Below are 27339 nucleotides of genomic sequence, written 5' to 3' on the forward strand. Positions count from 1 at the left end.
ATGGTCAGACCAGGAAGTCCTGCCTCCTCCACCTCCTTTCTTCCTGGCTCCTTGCACAGGGCCCCAGACCCAGGGGGAAGGGGCAAGCAGGGTGGGTGGGGGGCTACCTGCGCTCGGGACACGGGGTCCTTCTTGATCCATTTGATGACAGTCTCATACACTAGCTCTTCGGCCTTGGTGTTGAGGCTGTCATTGGAGATGTAGGCGATGAAGTCATCCTTGGAGATGCTGAGGATCTCCTCCTGGGCCGCCACCTCAGGGAAGATCTGCAGCGCGAAGGCCTTGGCCATGTGGTAGAGCTCACTGCACTGCATGGCCTCGGCCATGGCCAGGACCCCCAGGCAGTTGCTGGCTGTCAGCTGCTTCTCTGGGGGCAAGAGCATAGGTCCACTGACCACAGGGCCCTGGAGGGGTGGCCCTCTGTTCCTATCATCTGCACTCTGGATCTCTCTCGGAGCCCGCGTCCTTCTTGTGACTTGCCTTCAGCATCCGGAGTCCCTGCATCCCTGGGGCTGTGGATCGACCCTCTGGGTTTTCCTCTGCCCTGCCACACACTGCCTCCCCCGGGGCCTCACTCCACTCCGGCAGGTCCCACCAGAAGGACTGAGAGTGAGGCATGGGGCGTCAGTGCGCGGCCTGGTGCTCCCTCAGGGCTGTGGGCCTCAGAGCTTGGGCCTGGGCTGGGAGCGAGGGTCGTGTGGAAACTGGGACAGGCTCTCATTTTAGGATCGCCCCAGCAGTAACTCCCCTCACAGGCCCACCGGCCACCTCCCCTGGGCCTCAGCCTCACACATCCTGGCCTCTAGGCCTGGCAACAGTCTAGCAGGCTCTCCTGAGGTCTGGCTAATGGTTATTCTAGCCTGGACGTGTCTGGGTCTGTGCCAGAATACAGTTGTTCAAGTTTTCTTTTTCTTTCTTTCTTTCTTTTTTTTTTTTTTAAAGATTTATTTATTTATTTATTTGACAGAGAAATGGAGAGCACAAGTAGGCAGAGTAGCAGGCAGAGGGAGAGGGAGAAGCAGGCTCCCCGCCGAGCAGAGAGCCCGATGTGGGGTTTGATCCCAGGACCTCAGGATCGTGACCTGAGCCGAAGGCAGACGCTTAACCCTCTGAGCCACCCAGTGGGCCCCTCCGCGCCATTCCCTCCGGGCAACCCATGTCCCCCCTGTCCGGACTCACCGAGAAAGGACACACAGACTTTGCAGAAGGTGTGGAACTGGAACTTGCTGGCCGCCTCCAGCAGCGTCTTGGCGTTGGCGGAGTCGATGACCAGGGAGCCCGTGTACACAAACTCCAGCAGCAGCTCCAGGACGTCGGCCTGCAGGTTGGACAGGACGAGCTCCAGCTTCTCCCGGCCGCACTGGCTGCCGTCTGGCGCCGACCTAGGCACAGAGACCAGGGTGTCCCTTACCTGCCGCCCTGCGGCCACGGCGCCGCCTCCTCACAGGGCTACATCTCTCTGCACGCCTCGGTCACGCCCTTCATTTTAGGACTCAAGGGACACAGCAATGACACACCTGAACCTAACGGCCTGACACAGGATCTGAAAGAGAAGAGTCTGACCAGAGACGCCCAAAAGAACAGAAAACCCTGCTTATCACTACTTGGCATGTCCATGCAAAAAAAGATGCAAATCAAGAAGCATGAGCTGTGGGTGGGGGCAAGGACCGGGACTGGCCTCAAAGGGAAACAATACGGCTCCGCCCTGAAGCTGGCTCCTGTGTCCCAGCCCGGGGGGGCCCGGCTGCCTCCGAGCGGGGAGCCGCCCGTGTGACCGGGCCCCCCAGCTGGCGGTGAACACGGCCAATCCAGAGACGTCCCTCGATCGCCCCAAGCTGTCCCGGAACCCTGACTCCAACCCCAAAAACATATTGTTTCCTTTTAGGCATGGAAAGGAAGCCCTTCATGACATTGCTTTGAAACTGAGGACGAGACGAGATAGACGGACAGAATGGTTAGAGCTGGGGGGAGGGGGAGGGGAACAACCAAGGACTTCCGCCACAGACAGCCAGCAGCCATGACCTGGGACCTGGCCCGGGGCGGGGCCCTCCTGCCACATGGAACACGGGGTCAGAAGTCAGAGTGGCCTGCGTGTCGAGTGTGCATCGGGCTTGTGAACTGGGGGGGAGCAGGGGGAGGGACACAAATATATAAATATGTTCATATCTGGTGTCTATAGAAATACGAAACCATTGCAAAGGCTCCTAAGGCCTGGCAGCCGCGCCCTAAAGCTGGACCTGGAAGGAAACAGATAAGATGAAGCAAAAATCACACGATACCGAAGTGACCAGGAGGAAAGACACCCAGAGCGTTAAGAGTCAGGAGGCAGGTTTTTCAGAGGTGATTGGCTTGGCACCCCATCTCGGCCACTCTGACCAGTCCTGCTTGGTCCTGCCTGAGCTGGGCAATGACCCCTGCCCTCTCTCTCCTCCAGAGGAGGCCAGGGGGCAAGACTCTCGTGACAGGTCCCTTGGGCGCCCCTGTGGCCAACAGTGGGAGTGTGGGGGTGTCCAGCAGCTGCAGCCCCCGAGAGAGGCTGACTCCTGGGTGGGGAGGGAGCTAGGGGACCTGCGTGCCCCCGCCCTGCCACGGACAGGCGGGACACCTTGCCTCTCTGGCCCTCAGGCTCCTCTTCTGCAAAACAAGGACTGAACTTGAAGTCTAAAGTTCCATGGAGAGTTTATACAACAGAGGCTGGAAAACACCTTGCCCAGGAGACTCTGCTCTACCTCACAGAACCTGAAACGACCCCATGAGAGCAACATTCTCTGTAGTCCGGCCACCAAGGGCTTTTAAGGCACCAGTAAGACGGGGCAGTGAGCAGATGAGCACGACTCATCGTTTGGGGCTCCCCTCCCCACAGCATGGCTCATGCGGCCAGGGTCCGCAGGGGCCCTGCCTCCAGGCTTGGCGGGAAAGCTGAGAGGGAACAGGGCCAGCTAAGCCGAGGGTCTGAGCATAGCCCCTTCTCAAACCCATAGACATACACGGGATGTGTGACTTTTCAAGTGACTTAATACACCGTGTTAACACTGCTGTCGGGACAGATTTTCATGCCTGGCTAATTTTGTTAAGTAGAAAAATAGATCATTATGGGATCACTTGAAAGCACAGAAGTCGAACTCCTCCAGGGCCATCTGGTCAACCTCTTACTCGGGCTTGGCGGTCTCCGCTTTCGTTCCTACATGCTGCTGCCTGGCCTTTTTTCCTCACACCCTTCATACTCTGCGGAGGTCCCCCTGGGCCACAGCCAGGCAGGGCCTATGAGGCCAAGGTCAGGCTGCTCACATTCTCCAAGTTCCCCCAGCCACTGCTACTTCCACCTCGGGTCAGCCCTCCCGTCCACCTACGGTTCTGCTGCAGAGGAGATCCAACTCGGGGATGAGCTGGGGTGGACTTCAGCTGTGTGCACACGCACGCACACACACACACACACACGGGAATGCACGTGATACATGACCCTGAGAACCCCCAGCCTGACCCTATGGGGAGGGGTATTGGGCAGATGGAGGGCCGGGGTGGGGGGGGCCCATGGCCCTGAGTGTGAAGTCTGGTGGGACACGTGTGGCTATGCTTGTGAGAGATGCTTGTCCTGCCCCGAGCCTGAGCCGAGGAGAGGACTCCAAGGACAGAGTGCTGCCTGCATGGCCAAGGAGTGTGGGGGCGATGTGAGGAGGCCCATGGGGTGTTGGTCATCAGAGGTGCGGTCCAGGGTTGGTGAGGCCCATGGCCCCTGTGATGCACAGCTGTGGCCGCTCCTTCAGGACCCCTGCGAGGGCTGCCCATGGGAAGCTGGGGAGTGGGTGGAGGGGCCAGATGCCACGCCACGGGCAGAATGACCATTCCCCTCGGTTATGGCGGAATATTCGGGAACTTCATGGAAACTTTGTCGGGTGGCTGAGTTCAAGATCTGTAGTGGGGAGGCCCCTGGCTGGGAGGTCTTATGTAGCTCATCTGCACGTATATGTTTACTGTCCACACAGCTGTGGGGCCGAGGGAGGCCTGTGGTGACTTTCTATCGCTGACCCTCAGATGGTCTTGGGATGGACCTCAGTGATCCTTAGGTCTCTTCCCTATGAGCCTGGGATCCCTGGGAGGCACTGCTCATGGTGGGTGGCCCTGGTCACCGATGGGGGGCTGTGTCCTCCACAGAGGACTTTTTCTTGTCCCTGTTCTAAGCTGGCTCTTGGGGTCCAAGCATCCTGTTCCCCTTAGCAGCTGCTGGGCAGTCTGGGTCGTAATGTGATCTCGGAGGGAGAAGAAGCAGGGCAGGAACAGGCAGTGATAGCCTTGTCAGGCTGGGCCGTGAACCTGACCCTGGGGGGTGGGTGTGTGGGGCTGGCTGGTGCGACCCAGCCCACACAGGCCCTGTGGGTTCTGTCAGAAGACCAAAGCTCCCCTGGCTCACCTTCTCACAGGGTATGGGACACAGCCTCTGCTTGGTAGGCCTGGGCCTCTGGATGGGCCGAGACCACCACATCCCCATTATAGACCATTTGAGACCCCGCAGTCAGCAGTTTGCTCACTTGGATAAGAACTGCCCTCTCCAGACTTTACTCCCTCATCGGGCCCTCACACACCTCAGTAATCAGATGCTTTCATTTTGCAAGTTCGATCTGGAATGACTGGGAGGCATCCGTGGGGCGGCGCTGGCTGGGGGCAGCCACGGAGCAGGTGCAGAAGACGGGTGGGCGGCCTGGCCTGCTCCGGCCCCTCCGTGGCGATTCGGCAACGGGTCTGACTCACACTGTTCTGCTCGCCTTCGAGATGGGTCTCTCCTTCTATTATCTGGTTTTCCAGCCACTACCTGTCTGTTCTACCAGGAAAAGGGGAGCAGACTGACACCCACCCACGCCCAGCTTCACGGGGAAGGAGGGGAGAGGCAGCGGACGGCCTTCCTATTGTTTGTGGGGTCACCCTGTGTCCAGGCTCTGTGCTGCTCAACTCCGGAGACCCCTTTCGCTTCCCCTGGAGAGAACAATGGAGGGAGAGGCCCAGAGCCTACACACGAGGCTTGTGAAAATCAATTTGGACAAATCAATGTGTCCATCTGCTTTCATTTACTATAAAAACAGAATAGAGTTCAAATGTGTCATTGGCTCCGACAGACCTGCTGGGACGGGTTTTGGCTGGAAGGTAGAATGCTGGGTCTCTGTCCCGTTTGGTGGGATGAGGGGACAGCTCTCCCCTGCAGCGCGACATTTCCTCCCACACCCCGGCGTGGGGGCCACGTTTGGAAGCATGGGCAGGGAGGGCAGGAGCTCTGCTCTCTCTGAAGGTCAACCCCGGTCCTCTCTGACGGGGCTGGTCGACGCCTCCCGTGGCACCAGCCGGCCCTGAGCCCTCCTCGGCTCCCAGGGATAAGAGAAGAGACATCTCCACTTACCCAAAATGCCCAGGGCAGACCCAGGTCCTGCTCAGCGGGGTTTAGAAGTGACTTTGGGCTCGAGAGGTTGTAAACGCTGAACACCACTAGTTCTAGTCTGCTCCAAATATCTTTCCTCCTTCCTGAAGCCCGGGGCTCAGCCCACTCAATAGTTCTGGGGTCCCCCACCAGCCTAGAGGCCGGCGAGGTGCAGTGAGGGCACAGCCCCAGCCCTGCCAGCATCCCAAGACAAAGCCACGGCTCTTCCTCCTGCCCTGATTGTCACAGGGACTCAGATGGGGTGACAAAGGGGAGGTGAGGCAGCGCAGGGGGCTCAGCATGGTTCCGCGCTTCCTGATGGCCTCCCGGAGCCTCCTCCGTGCTCCTCCTCATGCCCGAGGCCGGGTATGAGGATAAGTGACCACTGCAGAGGTGGGGACTGGGTCTTTTCTTGGGCAGATCTGGTGGCCAGTTTACGAGTGTTTCCAACAGATGCACAAGTGTACATGCACACACACACACACACCACACACACACACACACACACCACACACACCACACACACACACACACACAAACTCTACATCCCTTTCCTCGCCTATCTGTCCACACTACCAACCCTGAGTTTCACTTTCTTTCCGTATAAGCTTCCCGCACAAATAAAGACTTCCCTCCGCTCTTCACTGGGTTAGCAAATGACGGTAAGAGCATGAACTTTGGAGTGAGACCTCCCATCCCAGTCCTACTACTTCCTTAAAATCCTCTGGGCCTCAATTTCTCCATCTGTAAAGTGGGGACACTAATGCTACTTGTTTCTCAGGGTTAGTGGGAGGACTTTCAGGATGACATTCGACATTTCTACAGGCTTCTTGGGGGCTGGGTCTTGACCTCGCCAGGGGGAAAAAGACAAGAGTTTGAAATGATATAAGGGAAGGCTATGGGGAGAAGCTGTTGCAGCCGCACCAAAGGTACACACACATGTGAGGACAGAGTGTGTGCACGGAGTGGGGGTTGGCCTGGGGCCTGGCGAACAGGGGCAGGTGAGCTGGTCAGGAGAGGACACTGAGAACCAGCTATGCCGCTCACGGCCTGACTGGCGCCTGGAACAGCAGCGAAGAGGACGGAATGACTTGGTTTCCCCACGGCTGTCCTGGGGCTCCAGGTGAGGGTGTCTACACGGGGTTGTGGCCGGGGGTTGGGGCAGGGGGCTCACCGGGCTAGACTGGTGAACACGAGACCGGCCCCAGGATGGAGGTGGGCAGGAGTCCAGCCTGAGCCCCCAGGTCTGCGCATCCCGGGACGGCAGAGAAGAGTGGGTCACCTGTGCTGACAGTGCTCGCTGAGGCCATCCTGGAAGGAAGGACCAGGACACAGGCTGTCCCTCCTCCCTCTGGCTCTTCAGTGCAGCTGCCGGAGACGGAAGCTCCTGCCTCGGGTTCAGCAGGCAGGGCCCTGCCTCTCCCGCCGGGCCTTTCTGGCCACAGCTCACTGAACCCGGGGTCCCAGCCCGAAATGACAGGGGAACGACACCGGCTGCTCCCTGACTACTGAGGGGGTGAATTTCTCCAGGACGTTACATGGCCCAGAAAGGAAATCCGCTTTCTGCAGACTCTGCTCCCCTCCCCACAGCAGGACTCTCTTTGCAGCTATGGGCAGAAACAGTGACGGATGCCAAGCTTAAGAAGGGGGAACTAAAATTTAAAATGGGCGCAAGTTAACATTGTGACCTTCCGCCACAGGGGCGCCTCTGGGCTCAGCCTTGGCCTTCCCTCCTCCTCGAGTGCCCCTCCTCTACGCTGAAGGGGTCTCCCCAGACCTCAGGCCTCTCTGCATTCGGGTCTCTCATCTGTCTGTTGCCTGGCGGGCATCTGTCCCAGGGCACCCTTCAGACATGAAAACCTGCCACCCAGACACTCATTTCGCCCCTCGCCCCCAGCTCTGCCCTGACACTGGTCCTTGGACCTGCCTTGCACCCCGTGACCTCACCATTCTCACGTCCTGGGGCTTGCACATGGGAAACCTCTGCAGGGCTGGCCGTGCCCCTCCCCTTACTGCCACCCTGGAATGTTGGAACGGGAAGGAAACCCGGATGTCATTGGAACCAACCTCCTGCTTTACAGATGAGAAAACTTGAGGCCTACAAGAGAGGATGTGACTTGCCTGGGGTCGTAGGACAAGTGGCAGAGTCAGGTGTGGAACCCAGGTCTCTTAGCTGCCGGGGGGCAGTGCCCTCTCCCTTTCAGGGCCTGCCTCTTAGTTCCAGAGCCCACCATTTCTGGTTAGGGCCACGGAGGTACATCCTACAGTTCTTTCACCTTCAGGTGGACATCCCTTTCCCACCGCTCTGGATGCCCCCACAACCTCAGACCAAGCCCAGGGCTCTAGCCCGGGGGTCGGGCTTGCCCATCCATCTAGCCCCAGCTCACATCCATCTCTGGGAAGGCTACCTTCCCCTCCACACTGCTTATGATGGCCTCTGTCCCAGCTTTTCATTGTAGGCAACCCATGCCTTGTCTGGGGCATTCTAGAACATTCCTTATATTCTGGAACATTCCAGGCAACCCACCCCTTGCCTGGAATGTTCTTCCTCCTTCCTTTTTGGCCTAAGAAGCCTTCGCTACTTGGGGTTCCCACCAAGTGGTGTCCTCTGTTGTGCACGAGAGTTTGGTTTTACGCGTAATGTCTCTAAAGACAGTCAAATGGCTCCTGTGCTCCTCTTGCCCACCTCTCTAGCCTAGGCCTGGGCCATCACTTAGTACCAACCTGCCCCTGCATCCTGCCCGCTCTGTGCTCTCCAGCTGGTCTGTAGCAGGGACCAAGGCCCTAGGATGCTGGTCACTGCCAGTATCAGAACTTGCCAAGAGTGGCAGCACAAAGACCTCCCTTGGCCCGAAGAAGCCACTGGACGTGCCCCTTTACCCCAGAGCTCATGCCCCTGACCCCTGTGCTTGGACACAGAGAACCCAAGCACTGGGGGCGGGAGACCCAAGCTGTCCATGAGACTGGAAGTCACAAAGAGCCTGCCCCTTCCTGCATGGCTGGGGCCAGCGCGGCTGGGTGGGGCTTGCACGCCGGGCAGCTCAGCTCTAAGTGAAAGGACACAACAGATTGGAAAGGAGATGCCAGCCAGTGTGCCATCCTGAAACAAAACACAGTCACTCTGGGGTTAGTTGGCAAGTCCAAACACAGCATTGGGAAGCAAGCAGAGGTCCTGTCCTCCCACTCTGAGCCCAGTCCCGGCTCAGCGTCCGCCCCGGAGAGGCTGCAAGGCAAAATGAGCAGCGGCATTAATCTGCTGATGGTGAGAGAAACAGGAGCGTTACCCTGGGCCGGCCCCCTCAGCTGCTCTCCCTCACTAAGGAGCTAGAAGGTGGCCCCTGACTTCTTTGCGAGGGTATGAAGCAGACAAATTAAAAAAAAAAAAAAAAAAATCAACATAATGGAAAAAAAAAAAAAAAGATGCTCATGCACCATTAAAACTCATTCAGGTAGAAATAGCCGGGGCAGAGGGCGGAGGGGAAGGAGCAAAGGCTGAGAGAGACCGTGTTTAGGACACACCTGGTCTGTGCTCAGACAACGCTGGTTTAGGCTCCGTGTACAAGTATCAAGGCATGCAGCGTGAATGCGGATTTGGCTACAAGTCTCTTCTCCCCAACTCAAGCTGTGGAATAGCGGCACCTTGGGCGCCTTGTGCTCCTCAGCGGGGGGCAGCCTGGTCGACGTGCTTTCCTGGCATTAAGGTCACTATCGACAGCAGCGATGATGGTGCCTGGGCCCCTGTGCTGAACCAGTGGGGACAGTGTGCAGGGGTCCCTTTAAGTGGAGTCCGCAGTCCTCCTCATCTCAGGGAGGGCTTGTGAGCCACTGAGAACTTGGGATCCTCCTCGGGGCAGGGCGCGGGGGGTGGGGTGGGTGGGTGTTGTCTACGGCTGGCAGAGGCCCCTGGTGACTAGCAAAGCTGCGTGGGGCGGGCTGGGGGCTGTGGCTGCTCTGGGGCTGTATGTGAGAAAGGGCACTTGGGGGTGGGGAGGGGGGTGAGGAGAGATGGCTACTGGCTCTGTGACAGGGAGTCACGCTTCAGGAACCTGCAAGAGAGGGGAGGAGAAAAGCGACACAAAAGCGTCCTACAAAGGAACAGACCCGACCACAGCTGGAAGGAAGGCAAACCTTTGAATCAGGTCCTTGAAATACAAGCTGCAGGAAGCTAGAACATTTTGGTGGACTTCAAACTCTCTGCCTTCAACAACAATTTTCAGGTCTGTAAACGCTTTCGCTCTGCGCTGCTGGTTCAATTCCTTCAACATTTCTGCAGAACAGAGAAGACAGACAGGGCCAGGTTCCCATTAAGAGTTTTTTTTTTTTTTCTTAATTAAAAAATTTTCTTTCAAGAAGTAGAGAAATCGGAAAATACTTGATACTGTTTCTTGGCAAGACTGGCTCAACACTGACAGTCAAAAGAAGTCACAAACAATATGTGTCAACAAGCAGCAACTGGGAGGGGCTACAGAACCAAAGGAATGACAACTTTCCAAAAGCAAAAGCAAAACAAAACAAAACAAAAAACCCAAAACCAACCGAACGAACAAACAAACAAACAAAAAACCCCAAACCAAAACAATACAATACCAAAAAAAAATATATATATATATATATCAAACCCAGAAATTGAAAGGCTGGGGAAAAAGATTCCCATACTGACAATTGGAAACACAGAGAATACATTATCACAGACAACGAAACTGTCGTATAACTACAGAACGAGTTCTCCAAATGCCAATGAGTGCTGATGCATTGGATGCCAAGTAAAGCATGGCATTGTGATGCGAGATGGGCTGGATATGGATCAAAGGAATAAAAACCACAGAACCTGCAAAAACAGCATCCCTTATGTTAGACACTCAAGCCATGGCACGGGGTGAGCTTTTCTCCCTCCAAGGAAGGAGGGGGTGGAATGGGGGTCTGCCAAGCACTTCTTCTGTGCACGCCCTGGGACTGCCGGGGAAGGCTGGCAGGAAGTGGGGGCTGGGCGCACCTCCTCCCATTTCCTTGGGTCATTCTCTCCAGACACCCCCCTTCAGCTGAGGCTTCAGCATGGGAGAGCCTGGCTTGCAGCCCCCAGCAGTTCCCAGAAAGTGGCCTCCGGAGCCTTTCCCACCCTGATGCACACCTACCTTTGCCTGGTGTCTTGGCCACCTGGGGCAGGCCCAGAGAGTGCCTCATGCCCGTGGGCTCCGAACCTGGGGATGTCTCCCAGACCCTCCTCAAGGCTCAGAAGCGGGAAGGAGGAGAGCCTGACAGGTACCCTGATTCCCTGATACAAACTCTCATTTTCGAAAGTTAGGGCCTTCCGATGACCAATGTTCCCACTAGCCTTGCCTTACCTGCCTGCCCCCTGGGGTCCTTAGTTGCTGGTTGCTGGGCATCAGAGGCCCAGATTCTTGGCCAGAATGACCAGTTGTCAGGCAGGGTTATGTCTTTTGGCAGGTGAATAGGAAAGGGGTTCTGCAGAACTGAGCCCTGCTTCCAAGCCCCCCACCATCTCCCTGAGTCCTCCGGGTCGATGCTGCCCCCAGGCTGGTGTTCTAGAATCACCCTCCAGCATGCTCTGCTCCAGCCTGACTCTCATCTCTATCCACATGGGCTGACATCAGCTGCCTCTCAAGACTCCCTTCTGAGCCCCGCCCTGCCTCTGACAGCTGTGCGTCCTCGGACAAGGCCCTGTGCTCTCTGAGCCTCTGTCTGTATGTCAGCAGAATGAAGCTGGAGGCTCCCGCTCTATTCGAAGAGCCTGGTGAAAATCCCTGAGCTCGGGCTCAGGCAGGGGACTGTGGGCTTGGGGGCCGTGAGGTCAGGTAGGCCCTTCTTGGCAAGGACATCCCAGGCTCTGGTTCTGCTGAAGACCAAGGCACACACAGAGAGAGAGGTCTGGCCACTGACCACACCACCAAGCCTACATCAGGCCGGGCACCTGCGGGGGTGTGTTGGGGGAGCTGGCTGGGGCCTCCAGAAAGCTCCCCGCGGGTGTGCTCTGACCTGGATGAGGGAGACCAGCAGCGCCCCTGAAGCACCAGGTGGAGGGTGTGGAGGGAGCCTGTGGGGCAGACCGGGAACAAAGCAACGATGGGGCGGCAGGCGGGGTCAGACGTCAAGAGCCTTGGAAGGGGGCTCCGGTGAGTCGTGTGGGCACCAGGGAACCATGGGATTCTGTTCAGGGGAGCGACAGGTTTGGACCCAGGTGCCAAACGAATCACTCTGGCAGCTCCCTTTAGGGGTGGGACCGGGAGGAACCAGGTAGGCTGGAGGCTGTAGGCCAGGAAGGAGGTGGGGGAGCGCTGGGCCTCAGAGCCAGGCCTGGGGGAGAACATGAACTCTGCCTCCTATCAGCTGTGTGACCCCGGGAAAGTGTCCCTGAAGCCTCAGTTTCTCCTTTGTTGAAGTTAAATGAGCTAGCCCATGGTAAACTGTTCCGTGGGCCTCGACGGGTGGCAGGCACGATGTCATTGTCACTGGTGGTGACGGCTCCATGATCTACGCGAGGAGGGACAAAGGCCTAAAGGGCAGTGGTGACGGAGGACAGAGAAAGACAAGTATTTAGGCTGGGAAACTACGGCCCTTCGTGCTGGAAGGAACAGGGAGGCCAGCAGGTACGAGGACCACTTGCGGGAGATGGCGGGAAGGGAGGGGGTGCTGAGTTCAATTTGAGGTTGGGGTACGGGCCTATGAGACGAGTCGGGGAGAGGGGCAGGAGGCGGGACGCGTCTGGGGCCCGGGCAGGAGGCGAGGCAGTGGAACCTGCAACCTAAGCCTGTGGCTCAGGCAAGGGGCACGACAGGGTCGGGGAGCCCGCAGGCTCGGGTGGGTTCTGGCTGAACCGCTCACTACGCTCACAGAGCGGCTCCAAGAAGAGCCACCAACTGAATTCATTCCCGAAACAGGAGCCAGGTGGTGATGTCAGCTTTTTGAGTGAAGTCATGTGGGGGTTAAAGAGTTCTGGGCTGGAGTTCCAAAGACCTGGATCCTGGTTCTCGTTCCAGCTTTGCCACTAATTGGCTGCGTGACCCTGGGCAAGCTGCGCCAGCTTTCGGTCCTCAATCCCTTTGAGCACCGAGAGGCACCTGCCGGGTGCCTCTCAGCTGTCAGGCTGCAGGGAGTGATAGATGCAGCCCCACACGCCTGCTGAGTTAACCAAGCCCTGGGGTCCGGAAAACACAGTGGTTACAAAATACCACTCCTCCTGGGCCCAGAGCATTCTGATTGTTTCTGAAAAGCTCTGACGTGCGACCAAGGACCCGGCAAAGATGACACACGAAGCTCCAGCCCTGCAGCGCTGCCTGCTGCCCTGGGATTCCTGGCCGGTTCTAGGAGGTGCTGGGAGATCCAGGTCACCATCGAAACGCAAGCGCTTTCTACTCTCGCTTTGTGGAAATCTGGATTTAATAGCTGGGCAGGATTACTCAGTTTCAGAAAAAATTTTCAATTTATGAAAGTGCTCACCAGGGGATTCCTTTTCACAGCAGGGACCCAAGTGCATTCAAAGTTTCGATCAGGCGGTTGCGCCTATTGCTGCCGGCTGAGCGCCCAGCTGGCGGGAGCCCGTGTTTTGGGACAGCACGACCCAGGATCCACGGGAGGAAGCCAGCACAAGCCGCCCTCCTGCCTAGCCCGCTGTCTTGGCTGAGGACAATCACTTAATGTGCAAGGGGCTCGGAGGAACGTGGGGTCCTGGGGAAGCTTTCCAACCAGCCGTGCTGTGCCCAGTATGCAGGCATCAGGGCAGAGCCTGGCAGGAGCTGGACCTTCGGGGTAGACCCCGGTAGCACCCCAGCACCCGGCAGAATCTGTTTCAGGCTTGGGGAGGAGGGGGAAAGTCCTGACCTAGGGTCCTTCCTTTTTGGCTGACATCGGGGAACTATTTTCTGGCCTCCCAGGTTTTGGGTGGGATGCCCCACCTGGGTCCACAGGACGCCTCGCCTTCACCTGGCCACAGAGTGGCGGCCCTTTGCCCTTGGCCTTGCCCCTCAGTGGGGAACTCTCACAGGTCCAGGTCACTGAATCTCCCCCTCTGATTCTTCTCCTCCCCACACCAAGCCCACCTCCTTTACTGCCTAGAAATCTCTGCTGTCCATTCTCTCCTGGCCTCAGGAACAACTGGGATCTGTCTGAGCCACAGACATCTGGCTGTTTCCGGCCCTAAGCCACCCAGCAACCTGGCAACCCCTCCCAGATTAAATAAACCCTTCAAGGCTGAGCAGGGGGAGCAAGGCTCCTCCACGCCCTGCTGAAGCCTCTCTGTACCCCAGGCATGTCCCCTCCCAGCCCTCATCCTTCTCCCTGCCCCAATCTCTCTTCTTTCCTTTTTCTTCTGGCGAATTACCATTTTTTCCTATAATACCAGTTAAGGTGTTACTGGGTCCCAAGCCTCTCCCTCCTTCCCCTCCTTTTCCCCCAGCCATTCACCCTCCTCCATGCTTACACAGCATCCCGTGCTTACGTCTTCAGAGCACCCTGTGCATTGTAATTACTGATTTACATGTCTGTCTCTTGCACGTGACTGTGATTTATTTATATTTTTATGTTCAATATCTAGCACAGGGCCTGGCATATATACAGCTGGTGTGGTAGACAACAAAAATTCTTTGTCTCCCCTCCCACCAAGCGGTGAAGTTCTTTTCCCCACCCTCTGAGTCTTCATTGCCCTTGTGTCTTGCTTTGCCATGGAATGGGGTTGAAAGGACATTGTGTGAGTGTGAGCCACAGCTTCAAGAAAACTTGCTTGCTTCAGCTCACACTCTTGGACCCCTGCCCCTACTACCCTATGAACAAGCCAGAGTGACTCTTTTGGAGGATAATAGGCCACGTGGAGCAGAGATGAGTCATTCACAATGGCCAGCCCTCACAATATCAGCTAAGCCTGACCTAGAACAGCTGAGCCCAGCCCCAAGGGCAGATGAGAATCATAATCCAGATCAGTGGTGGTTGACTTAAGCCACTAAATCTTGGAATTGTTTATTACGCAGCAAGAGCTAACTGATAGAGAAAGCATGAATAAATGATAGGGCTCAAGTGCTTGTGAAACTTCCTCTCCATCAGGGTCTCCTTCACGGGTAGTGTTTAAGCTAATTCTTCTTTTTTTTTAATTGCAATAAAATTTAGCATCATAACTGGTTTTAGGCATATGGTTCGGTAGCATTAAGCACATTTACAGCGTTGTGCGGTCAGTCCCTGGAATACCTCATCTTACAAAACTGCAACTCCGTTCCCATTAGACAGCGGCTTCCCATCCCCTCCTCCCCAGCTCTTGGCCATGACCCTTCTACTTTCCGTCTCTATGAATCTGACCGCTCTGGGTACCTTGTGCATGTGGAGTCGTGCAGTATTTGTCTTCTTGGGGCACGCTTACTTAACTTACTATAACGCCCTCAAGGTTCACCCGTATTGGAGCATGGGTCAGAAATCCCTCCGCTTCTAAAGCTCGATGCAATTCTTTTATATGAATGCATCACAGTTCGTGTGCTTGTTCGGTTGTGAGTGGACGCCCGGCTTGCTTCTGGCTTTGGGCGACTGTGAACCGTGCCGCTGTGACGCCCAATTCTTGACACTCAGTGGCGGATGTCTCTAACTGTGTTGGCTCAGTCCCCGCTGTGAGTGGCGGGGTAGCCTGGCTCTGTGGACCCAGCACCAAGTGGCTTCGGAGAGAAAGAGGACAGTGGGGAGGGTTGGCCTGGACCTGGATGCTTTGTTTAGAGAAGAGGGAGGCCATGAACAGAACCAAGCCTGGAGATGACATCGCAGCCCAGCTTCTGAATATTTTTCACCAAACGACACGAGTTATTTGTCAGAGACTAATGGGCTCATTCCAGCTGGACTAGAAGGGCTGTCTGAGTTGGTAATAAAGAGGAAAAGATGTCAAATATTAAAAGGCAACGCATTTCAGTGGCTTTGCAGCAGAGAAGTCCATTAAATCAGAGCCCCGAGAAAGGTTGTGCAGCCGAATAATTTTTTCCAGAGCTCAAGAAAGAACCCAGCTAGGTGACAAATGCTCCTGATTCCAGTGGTATTTATGACACATATTTGATAAAGGACTTGAAAAAATTATAAACTCAGAGCAGTTGTGAAATATAGTGAGAAAGCCCAGCAATGACTGTGTCACGCCTGCCCAGAGGATAATTCATCCAGGAGTGGAGGAGCCTGGTGTGTGCAGACACTGTGGGGACTAATGGCGACTTTGCACAGACAGAGCTTCCTGCTGCTCTATGGCTGGGTCAGGCCATAGACGGTCAGGGACAGGCTCCAAAGCTGAATGTCACCCTTCTTCCTCCCCTGCCAGCTACTGATCAGATAAACACATCCCCTTTCCCAAAGAACAGCTCAGAATCGACCTGGAGTGCCAGCTGGGCCCTTTCTTCTAGGTGAGGCAGGATAAAACCACCTGTGGACCACGTGCCCAGCCTGAGTTGGAAGGATGGTCCTCTATTGGGAAGTCATACCTGCCCCAGGCCAGGGCCTGACAGTCTCACACAGGCAAGCGCTCCCTGGAAATGTGTCCTTCTAGAGAAAGGAAGCATGAAAGACTCAGATGTATTGCCTGACTTAGAGTTTTAGTGAGGAGACCTTCTGGTTGTCCTGTTGCCCAAATGGAAATTCCTACCATTTACTGGAAAGGGAAAAAGCCCTAAGGACAGTCACCACCACTAATTAGCCTGCCATTTCCAAGGTGTCTAATGCTGGGTGACAAGACCTATTTCTCAGGCAGTAAAATTTGGCACAGAAGGGCCTTTCTGTCCCTACAGCCCCTGTCCCAGGGCTACACACTGCATGCTTGATATGCATTTGCTGGGCAGAACTGAGGGTTACCTTCCATTGGAACATTCTCAGGCCCTCCAAGATGATACAAAAGTCATGAAAATTTTTCTCCTTAAAATTTTTAAAAATTCTCATAAAACTGCAAAGGTGGGGGCAGACCACTGGCTGGTCAGGGAAGGCCAGTGGGCAAACCCTGAAGCTGTGGTCAGAGGGAAGGACCCCAGCTAGGTGGACACTGGCTGCTGTTAGTCCTTCCTGCCCCCAGAAAAGTTGCCTCCACCTGGCTGCTTCCCCTGCTTTGAGGATGAAGGCTGAGTTCGCCCTCTGAACAGGACAGGATGGAAATGTCATGGGGGTCAGGGCCAGGAGACCTGGTGGCAAGTCTGGGGCTGGAGAGCTGGCAGTGTGCAGACAGCATGCAGGAGCTGGAATGCAGGCTGACATGCCACGGCCAAGGTCGGGGGATATGCAGTGAATTAAGCATCCCGGCAAGTCAGGTCAGGACACTGAAGAGCTCTGTGGGGATTAGAAGCCTGAAGGTGGTCTCTGCAAGTGCAAGGGAGGCCACAGAGATGGACTGGAAGCCCCTAGGAGGTCAGGGGTCTGGAGGGATGGTGGCCAGACAGTCCCTCTATGAGGCAGGAGACAACTCCAGGATCCATAACTTGGCACTAGAGAGGTGGGTACCCTGAGGGCCCTTGTTCCTCAGGACCAGGGGAGGATGAGACTCATGTTTGGCCCCAGGGAAAGAGCTGAATCTCTTGTCTGGGGTGGGGATGGGGAGCTCGCCTCTTCCCCTGGGCCTCTGTGAAACTGTCTTGTGCCTCTAGCATGTTTAGACATACTGCTTCTCTTCCACTGGAGGGTAGATTTGTGGAAGATGGGCACTGGTTCTCAGCTAGAGGGACTAGAGAGTCCAGAGGCCAGGCCACAGTTAGGAACCATTTTCAGCACCTTGGAGAGCTCTAAGCACCGAGGAGTCTGGGCAGAGAGTGGGAAGGGCTCTAAAAAGGTTGGGGGTTACTAAGTCCACAGCTGAGTAAGGCTGAGGTATGGACAGTCCCTTTTGGAGGCAGACTGGAAGCTTCAGATGCCTTCTGTCTGTCTGACCCACTTGTTTCCTCATTAAACAGGTGGGCTGGGCTTGGGGGTGTGTTAGGGGTCCATTTGCAGACCCAAGGAGATTCTGATTTACCAGGAAACACACGAAATGACTGTGGTGCCAAGTGAGGGGAGTTTTGTGGGGCAAGCGCTGGGTAGAGGAGGCTCTCAGAAGTGACTGCTGGCTGGGTTGGTTGAGCAGAGGGAGGCTTAGGTGGGGAGACAGTGAAGAAAACACTGGAAAGATGTGTAGCAGCTCACCAGGTGGGCTGGAGGGGCCAGGTGTGAACCATATGCATATGTGCGTACGTGTGTGTGTGTGTGTGTGTGTGTGTGTTGGAGTGTGTAGTGTATGGAAGCATGTGGGCATGACCATATGGTATGTGTGAACATGTGGTTGTGTATGAGCCTGTGTGTACATGTGAAAGCATATGTGTGTGTGTGTGTGGGTATAAGACGCAGGCCCATATTACACTGTTAAAGAAAACAAACCCAGTGTGGTCTTTAACTCACGGGAAACTGGGGGCCATTGGTGAATTTTATGAGATGGGTGAGAGAGTCAAGTTTGTCTCTTCCACTCAAAAAATCTGCTCAGAATCAACCATCAATGGCTCACACGATATACCGCACACTCTGTCCATCCCTGGCCTTCCACACCATCGGATACTTCCTTTCTGCTATTCCAACCCATTCTGATGCCCCTCCTCTGAATTTCCAGGTACAAGGCACTGGGCCCAGAGCTGGGGTCGGGTTGGGAGCTGCGGCAGAGGGAGCAGTAGTCCCAGGAGAAGGGGCAGCTCAGTGGGGACACCGACTTACATCAGTGGGGTCAGTGGTGGTACTGATGGCCTTCTGAGGAGGAAGAGATGGGGGGTCTGGGGAGGGGGGGTTGGAGTGGGATGATCAGGAAGTGCAGGGGGTATCACGGGTGGAGAACCAAATGCACATAACAAGACGTATTCTTAATTTACTAGTTCACAGCCTAATACACATTTACTGAGGGCCTACTATGTGTCAGGACCTGGACTATGAATATGAAACCAGTTTCCATCCTCAAGGCGCTCACAGTCAGAGGGTGGAGGTAGATGCTGCCTCTGACTAAGGTCAGCTGGGTTTCTTGGCACTGGAACTCCCTTCTATGGGGAGAATTCCAAGGTGGACAGGAAGCTGGGCCCTCTGGAGTGAGTCTGGTGGGGGCAGCCTCCTGGCAGCTGGCACGTCGCCACAAGACCTGGCTCAGCTGATCCCAGGATGTCCTGTGGGGACGCAGAGCCAGCTGGTGATGACCACAGTGCTTGTGGTGAACCAGCCCAGCGGGCAGCTCAGGGGTGCTCGAGCAACCCCGGGGCGTGCATAGTTGGGGGGGTGATGGTGCCAGTGGGTACTGACCCCGACATGGATCTGCCCATGCTGCCCCATCCCCAGCCCCAGATCAGTTCCTGCTCTCCTGAACTCTCAGAGTGGCAGTCTGTGGTTGGTGTCACGTGACCTGAGTGGCACCAACATGGCCACATGTGTTACACCGTCATACACAGGCTGATAAACACCCCTTGCTGCAGAGCCCGCCTGGGCTACTGGGGGAGCACAGGGAGCAAGTGGAGGAGGGAAGGCCCGTGGGGGTGGGGGGACTTGGCCGTGTCTTGGGAGGGGGGTGGGGCTTGTTAATGGTGGACAGGAGGGCATTTTGGTTAGCAGAGTGCCTGTGCAAAGGCCCACGTCGCACATCAGCACACAGGCCGCGTGAGCAGTGGGCAGCTGAGTACGGCTGGAGTGGGGAGGGGGGGCGGGGGCTCTGCGGCTGGACTGCACCCAAAGGTCCCTGTGACCGGCTTGTGTTAGGAACTGTAGAGTGTGGGCCTGGGAGGAAAACTGGGAAAAGTCACCCAGGTCACCTGGGGTATAGAAGGGTGGGATGGGGGGAGGGCACATATCTGGAGAAAGCTAGACCCTGTCCCAAGGGGCTGCTGCTGACTGGGGGGTGGGCGGTGAGTATGAGGCCTGGCCTTTAGCCTGGAAAACAGTGGAAGGGGCCCTGAGCTCTGATGGGGAAGCAGGACCCCAGGTCTTCGAGAGCCCATGCAGGGCTGGGGCCAAGGGAAGGATTTTCTGAGTGCGGCCCCCTTCTTCAGCCCACCTCCCTGCTGGGCCTGGGACATGGCATCCAGGAACCAGGTGCTGGCTGCTGCCTCTCTTCCCTTCAGCATTGTGCATGTGCCCCTCAAACTGATGGGTCCCCACACTTTGCCTCGCGGGCTGTGAGTACAGAGGCCTTTCTACGAGGAGCAGCCACCAGCCTGTGGTCTATCCTTGGCTGTTACCATTTTGTAGCTTTCTATTTTACTACTCACTATTTTAGGGGCAAGACGTCAGATTTCCAAATACGTATGAGGATCTGGAGCTGGCCCCTGCCAGAACAGAATAAAACTGTGTGCTCCGTGGAGCAGTGCCAAATGTGCCCCCAGATAGGGATAAACTCTAGATGTCTTTGCCCGGAAGACAGAGCTTAGCGAAGGCAGCTGGGGGACTGTTGCCACCACACCGTGGAACCCAGCCTAGCCCCCCAGGTGGAGAGGATGGGGCTCTAGGTGCAGAGTCTGAAAATTCGTCATCCCATGCCCCTGCTTTCATCATCCAGGGTAAAAGTGGAGAGTGCTTTCTACCCTCATTTCCTGGACAGCGGGCAGCGGGGGGCAGAGGAGGCCCAGAGGGAGCCCTGCTTCCCTGCCTCAGTGCCCTGGATTCCCAGAGGGGCTGGATCTTCACCCTCGACTAGCCAAAACAACCACCCCATCCTCTTTCCATCCAGAGGTCCTGGCCAACCTGCCTCCCACCTGGGTTCCTGCGGAGCCTGGGCGAGACAGTTGTGTGTGTGGGTAGCAAAGGGGCTGGCTGGGGAAGAGGCCGAGTGAGGGGCCCCAGAGCTTCCTCACCCATCATTCCAGACCCAGGGATATAGAAGAGCAACAAGGACCCAGAGGAGGAAATGATATCTCAAATAAAGGGCGAGAATCCCAACAACTAGACACCATCTCAAAGCCTCAATTCTCATGAGCAATGTTCCACAGAACCTTGCTTTGCTGCAAGCGTCCTGAAGACTTAAGCCCTAAAGGTCCAGCCAGAGAGGCCGTTCGTAAAGTCAGCCACCTGCCCCAGGAAGGGAGAGGATGGCACAGAGAAGGGCTGGCTGGAGGTGCTGGAGAGGAGAAGACGGGGCGGGGGGAGGGCAGGCAGGAGAGAGATACAAGAAGTGGGGGAGACATGGCCCTCCCCGACCTGCTTTAGCAAAAGCCAGTGTTTCCCGAGACTCCGGAGAGTGCAGTCCCAGCAAATAAATCAATAGTTTTAAAGGATTTGCAAGAATTAGTGAACCAGAGCTGGGAGCACGATCAGTTCAGTTACCCGGGTAAAGAGGGAAATGAAACGGAAAGCCCAGATGCCAGAGGCTAATGGCAACTCTGAACACTTCGAATCACATCACAGGAGAAGAGAATTCATGGCCAGAGAGGCCCTGGGGTGAGGATGCAGGGGAGGATCACGTGAGCCCTGTGCGTGTGTTTGCAGGGGATGGGGACCCCACTTGTGTCTTCCGGTATGTCTGGGGAGGGGTGTCTCTCCATGGCTGTTTGCCCCTGCGTGTCCATCTGGGTCCAGTCCTCCTGCCGGGCCTGGCCAGGGTCAGGTCTGGGGCAACACCTTGCCTCTTGTCATTTCATGGGAGACGAAAGCCTGGGATCATTTCTTTTTTTTTTCATACTGCTCCTGGTCTTGAATGATCATGCAAGCAATCACCATGATCATTTTAGGAAAATTAGCAAAAAAGAAGAAAGTGCCATCTGCTCTCCAGGTGACCAGGTGTCAGCTTCAGGCCGGGCACAAAGTCAGAGGGTCAGGCCTGCCTGAAAGCTAGCCCCAGGTGTCACAGCTGCGGAGAAACCCTGGCCGCCATGGAGGAGCCAGCCCTGGGTCCACGGCTGGTCTCCCTGTCATACCGGCTGCCAGGATCCTTGTGAAGGAGGCACCCTAGGCTTGGTCCCAGGAGGGACCTGGAAGCGTCAACAGGCGGCCTCTTCTGACATCCCTCCTTCCTGTCTCCTGTCTGCCAGCTCAGGCCCCTCCCCCACTGATTCTGCTCTCCTAGGTCTGTGATCCTTGCCTGGAAATTCCGTCTCCAGTTAGAGGAGAGCTCTATTGTGATGGAGAAGCTGCCTTTCATTCTCCCAACTCCCAGAGCCTCACACCGTCTCTGGGGCCCATGGAACTCATCCTGGGGCAGCCCACAGATACTGCTAGGTGGGTCTGCCACGCTCTGTGTTGGCACAGAGTCTGAAGGACACCCCCCCCCCCCCACCTCCAGCCTCCAGCTCCAGGCCCAGGGGTGGGCAATGCTGGACCTGACCTGGGAGCTGTCCTTGCCACCTGTGGGCTGTGGCTCTCCTGTCCAGCTCTGTCTTGCTGATAATGGTGTCCATCTGGTACCATAGCTCCTTCTAGGAACAGAAGCTATCTCCAGGCTCCCTGAATCTTCTAGTATTCCACTGTGGTGGTCCATGCTGGCTTCCATCTGGGGTGGGTCTGAAACCTCTGGTCAGTGGAGGTGAGGGTCTCAGTGGAATGAGAGGGTCTGGGTGGGTATAGCCTCAGGAAGCTTCGACTGGGGCCTGGGGTAGGCAGAGAGAAGGCTTTCTCCTGCGCAGCTCACCCAGGGCTAGGAAAGGTCTGCGCTGCAAACTGTAGGGCTCCCCGAGGCCCAAGGAATGACCCCATGTGTTCCAGCAAAGGAGGATCAAGGGAAGGAGTGGGCTAGGCCATCCTGACTGCCACCAGAAGCTGCTCTCTCTGCTCCCATCTGCCCCGGGAAGGTTCTGAAACCAACACTTCCCTCCTTGCTCACCTCTGCAGGCCAAGGTCCAGCTGTGCCTGTCTCCTGTTAGCAAGACCTGTGTCATCCGCTGTGAGTAGCGTCTGTTCATAGGGTATGTCTGCACGGCAGCAGGGGACCTGGCCTCCTGCCGGGGAGGGGAACATAATAGACTTTGATCATGGCTCACAAGAGCTCTCAGATGCAGAACCTGTATCTGGCTGGTCTCCTCCGTATCTTAGCACTTGGCATCGAGTCTGGCCCTGATCAGGTTTCAGGTAGAGATCTGAGTGAATGATGGGGGCAATGAATGAAGAGGTGCTGGACTAGACAAGGTGTCATGGGAGAGGAGACACTGAGCTGCGTCTTGAATGGGAAGGATTTGAGCCAACAGCCATGGAGAAAGGGCCGCCCCCGGAGTGAGGGCAGAAGCAAAGGCCCAGAAGCAGGGACCAGGTGGGACAGGTGGGACAGGTGGCTGGGTGGAGAGACGGCAGCAAGCAGGCAGAGCGAGAAGCCGCAGGGCGGCAGAACCCGGGGAACAGCCACACGGAAGGACGTGAGGCATTTCCAGGCCTCCAGAATTTTCTTTGCCCAGGCAGCACCCGTCAGGGAGGGAAAAAGCCTGCAAGCCCAGGGCTTGGCTCTCTCCCAGCCTGGGGTGAGGAAGGGAAGGGGGTGGGTGGGGACAGGCGGGCTTGCTCAGAACACAGGGCCTCCTTCTCCTAAGCTCTCACTTCCCAGGCATTTGGAAGTCATCTGGAAGGACAAAGAACCAAAGGCCTCAGACAGAACGGCCCCTGGGCCCCACCTGAAGCCCTGAGGTCTCCTAGGGGTGGACTGAAGCTCCAGGTGGAGTTCAGGGCGCCCCGTGGGCCAGGCCAGGAGGGGCAGTGGGTGTCCAGGTGTTCTAGAGGGCATGGAAGGACACAGTATGGGGACGGCGAGGAGCAAGGGCATGGTGACCTTTTGCTGAGAGCCTGTGGTGCGCTGGCAAGGCCCTGGCATGTCACCCACCTTGCTGTGCTGAAGTTGTGAGTGTCCAGGATGCCAGGATGTACGGGGTGGGGGGAGTGGGGGAGGTGATGTGCCCCGTGTCTCCAGCTGAAGGCTCAGGCCGTTTCGATCTGACATGGGCCTGGCCTATCTAAGGCATCGGGTCTCAACCTGTCTCTTCCACCCAAGTATTCACAGAAATCCTTAATACCTGGGCCCCACCCCCAGATTTGTGTCCAATAGTATGGGGGACAATCTGGGCTCCAGGATTTCTAAAAGCTTCCTAGAAGATGTTGATGTGTAGCAAAGTTTGAGAATCTCTGGTCTCATGCCCCAGCGCTATTCTTGGTTTTTTTTTTTTTTTTGCCTTTTTGTTCTCATTCCTAAAGTGTCCAGATCTGTGCTCAGAGCTCAAATAAATTTACTGAAAAAAAAAAAATTAAGGAACAACAGCTCAAAGAGCCAGCAATTTATGCAAATGAATGCAAATAAATACACACTCCATACATATGTTTATGCAAATAGTCTTGTGGTCCTTGCAAATCACTCACCCGCCTGCAAGCAGCTGTCTACGATTTCTTGGTGAGAGCCCTGGGCAGGGTGCCCGGGTTAATGACAGGTGATATCACGACCTCCCAGAAAAGACATCTCTATTAGCAAGCTCATCCCAAAAGTCCTCCGGGGAGCTGCTCACACGGAGCCCAGCTCTGTGCACCAAAACCCCCTTGCCTCTGGACTCAGGCCTCGGGACTCACTCAAGCCCAGGGAGGGGCTCACTCCCCCAGGGAGGGACCAGGCGCGGCTGCCCAGTGGGCTCTTCAAGGCCATCAGGCCTGGAGGCAAAGAGAATGAGGGCCTGGCAACTGGTGGGCGCCTGGTAGCTGCCAAGAGGACAGCTCTGACCCCCAAGGGCCTCGCTGGGCAGCCTTTTGTTCTGGGTCAGTCTGGGTAGGCTAGCACGTGGCTGGGCACTCAACCCTGCTCAGACAGGTTGTGCCATGTGTGCTTTTGGCCTGACCGCGTCCTATGGCTCATTTATATAAATCCAGTGGGAGATACAGAACCTCAGAAGAAAATCTGCCTAATCAACATGAGACTGGCACGAACACCCACACCCCCCAAAATGGTCACTGTGGCCGCAGCGCTAGTTCGCAATGTCTTTTCCCAGGCCCCGGGAGACACCCATGGCCTCTGTAACTTTGGGACACCCTCATTGCCTCAAGGATGAGCCAGTCCTGCAACCCTCTAGCCCCTGACTCTGTTCCCTGAGAAGGACCAAGAGGAACTGAAACCTCACTGCTTCCCTTCTGCAGGCTCAGCACTCCCCGGGGTGTCCTCCTGGGCTGGGCACCCCCCGCCCCGTGGGTGGAGGGAGTTCCTCAAGGAGGGCTGGGAGAGACTGAAGATCCATCTAAGAACCGGGGCCCTGGCTTCCGGGATCCTAGCTCAGCCTGCTGCGGACAACCCTGAGGTCACACTCAACTCCTTATGTCTCTAGTTGCCGCATCCAGGAGATGGAGGCCATACCATTTGGGAGACTCTGGGGAGCCAGAGTGTGAGCTCTGTGAGGGAAGAGATTTAGTTAAGGAGGGCGGGTTGGGGCTCACGGCATTTTTGTTGGCTGACTGCATGAACAAGCATTTCCTCCACAGCACACATGCAGCCCTCTCTTCCCCCTCTCTTCCCCAGTCCCTGTCACTTCGTGTACAATATGGGGTGGGGGAGGCGTGGCCCGTCCCCATGAGGGAGCTCCCCTCTGGGATGGCAGCCATAGACAGTGGTCCCTGTGCACAGCCAATGTGGGGCAATGCCTCCTTCGTTGAAAGGCCAGTTTCCGTGAGCACAGCTCTCACTCTGGGGGGAGCCGGTGGAAGGGAGATGGCAGAGGGGAAGCAATCCTTTCAGGTTGTGAAGGAAACCCAGTGTCTACTGCTACAGGCGGGTGCTGGGGGTCAGACGGAGGATGACTCTGTCTCAACAAAGGCCTGTTACAGCAACCAAAAGTCTCCGAGCTCGGGTGCCTGGGTGGTCAGCTGGTTGGGTGACTGCCTTTGGCTCAAGTCATGATCCTGGAGTCCCAGGATCGAGTCGGGCCGTCGGGCTCCCTGCTTAGGGGGAAGTCTGCTTCTCCTTCTGACCCTCCCCCCTTCTCGTGCTCTCTCTCTCATGAATAAATAAAATCTTAAAAAATAAAAGCTATCTGTGCTCCTGGGGACAACCCACCCACCCAGGCCCTAACGAGCCCTGGAATCCAGTCTAGTGGAGTGAAGTCCACCATTTTGTATTGGGGTACACGGCTTGGCCTCACTGGCCACCCACCCTCCACTCGGTGCCCTCAGGGGTCATTCTTAGTTTTTGTCGGTCCAATTTTCCAAGAGGAAAAAGAGCTTTCCCCCTGAGAAACATCTCCAGAGAACCAGCTGGCTCCAGCTCAGACACCAGCATCCCTAGAGCTGCCGCCCAGGCTGGTGACAGAGGACCAGCCCCTGGCAAGCACGATCTCCCTGTCGCCTGCTTCACTCCTGCTGGCTTGAATTATGCTTCTAGAGGGTGATTTTATTCTTGAATTATTTCAGGCTGACCCTTCACCTCCTCAGCTTTTCCAGGCTGTCTGGGAGATTCCCTGGGGCTCCAGTCACTCAGTGGCTGCGTGATAAGGGGCGAAGGAGATAAAGGCTATAAAGGCTTCTCCTTTGGAGGAAAGGGGAGTGATGAGCCCTGGAGCCTTCATGGCTGGTTGGCTGTGGACCTGGTCACTGAGTCTGGGTCAGCTCCTTGTCAGGCTATTTTCTGGAGGGACCAGCCTTTGCCCACATGTTGACCCTGGGGGAGGCCGGCCATGGGCATTCTAAGACTTCCCTCCTCTTAGCTGAAAACTGGTTGGAAAGGTCAGAGGTGAACGGAAGGCATGCGGGATAAATTTCTGTGGTCAGTGGGACCCACCAAGCTGACAGCGAGCTAAACCAACATTGTCAGGAAACAGCCCTATCCCTCTCCTGGGCTGTGGGTAGAGCCCTACTACCAGACCAACTCACTCAGGACCGGTGGACCCAGGACGGGTCACCCGGAGTCCAGATTTGAGAGCCTAGAACCAATCCTAGAACCCAGAACACACTCAGAATTTACACCTAGAGTCCAGAGCTTAACATTTAGAACCTAAAGTCCCAGACGCAGCACCATGTTTGACACAAAAGCTAGATTCCTGATTTAAAAACCTGGCGCTTGGACAACTGGGCAGAGTCCTGAGAACGCTCCCAGTCCCGGTGTGCTAGAAAGTTCCTTTTGCTGCTTCCAGCCCTCTGACTGGCACCTGACAGTGTGTGGAGTATTAATTATGGTCAGAGTTTTCAACATGCAATAAAAAGCCTTTTAAACCATTCCGATGGGAGGTGATTAACTCTATTAAGTGGCATTATGGATCTTCCTATCTGTTGCTTTCATAAACATAGTTGTAGGCAGAATGTTTTATTAAGGGCATAAAAATGTCCCACATTACAATGCATAAGCACATATTGATGTGATATTTCTTTACTGTGCTTCACGCCCTGGTCCCCAACCACTCCGAAAAGAAACTACATGTCTTAATAATTTATGCTCCAAGTTTTAACCAGGATTATCAATGGCAGCTTTTGAGCTTTCTCTTTTGGCCACACAATAGATCATAGTAAAAATGCACCGACAAGCGATGTGTCCGTTTGATTTTTTCCACCTGAATCAGCAGCCCAAACTCCAGACACAGCAGTTTAGGGCAAGCAGCACGCTGAAGAATTTAAGTCTAAGCATTTAATCTGTTCTTTCCATAAATTTCTGCTGCTTGTGCTTTATAATGATTCTACCAGAGGAAGTTTATTTATATCGCAGATTTTCAACATCAGCACATTGAGAACACAAGGGCGATCGCTCAGTCAATAGCTTACAGCCATGTATAATATCACTCCGGAAATCAAAAGCCCATTTGAAGAAAAGAAGGCTCAGATTAAAGTCACTTTAAGACATCAATAACTCGGAACTGGCTGTAGAGAAGTTATAAATATCCAACCTGCGCATATGCAAATAGGCGTTCGCAGACGCGCCCCCGCCGCCGAGCGCCCGGGAACCCCGGCCGTCCCTCCCCTCCCCGCGGCACGTGCCGCGGCGCGGGGGGCGGGCCCTACACGTCACTGGGGGCGGGGCCTCCCCCTCCGGCCCCGAGCCCCTGCAGGCGCAGGCATTTGGC

General features: G+C 55.8%; 1 protein-coding gene across 2 annotated transcripts in view; it reads right to left on the bottom strand.

The window, feature by feature from the left end:
• KLHL29 (kelch like family member 29) overlaps positions 1 to 27339 on the bottom strand; it is a 296443-nt gene that overhangs the window by 13020 nt on the left and 256084 nt on the right. For both annotated transcript variants that reach the window (XM_044262004.1, XM_044262003.1), the window contains 3 exons: positions 9533 to 9671; positions 1180 to 1382; positions 108 to 367 (listed from right to left, as the gene is read on the bottom strand). In XM_044262004.1, the coding sequence (XP_044117939.1) occupies positions 108 to 367; positions 1180 to 1382; positions 9533 to 9671 (602 nt within the window). The remainder of the gene's footprint in view (positions 1 to 107; positions 368 to 1179; positions 1383 to 9532; positions 9672 to 27339) is intronic.

The sequence above is a fragment of the Neovison vison genome, chromosome 8 (assembly GCF_020171115.1).
Source record: "Neovison vison isolate M4711 chromosome 8, ASM_NN_V1, whole genome shotgun sequence".
Classification (NCBI taxonomy): domain Eukaryota; kingdom Metazoa; phylum Chordata; class Mammalia; order Carnivora; family Mustelidae; genus Neogale; species Neogale vison.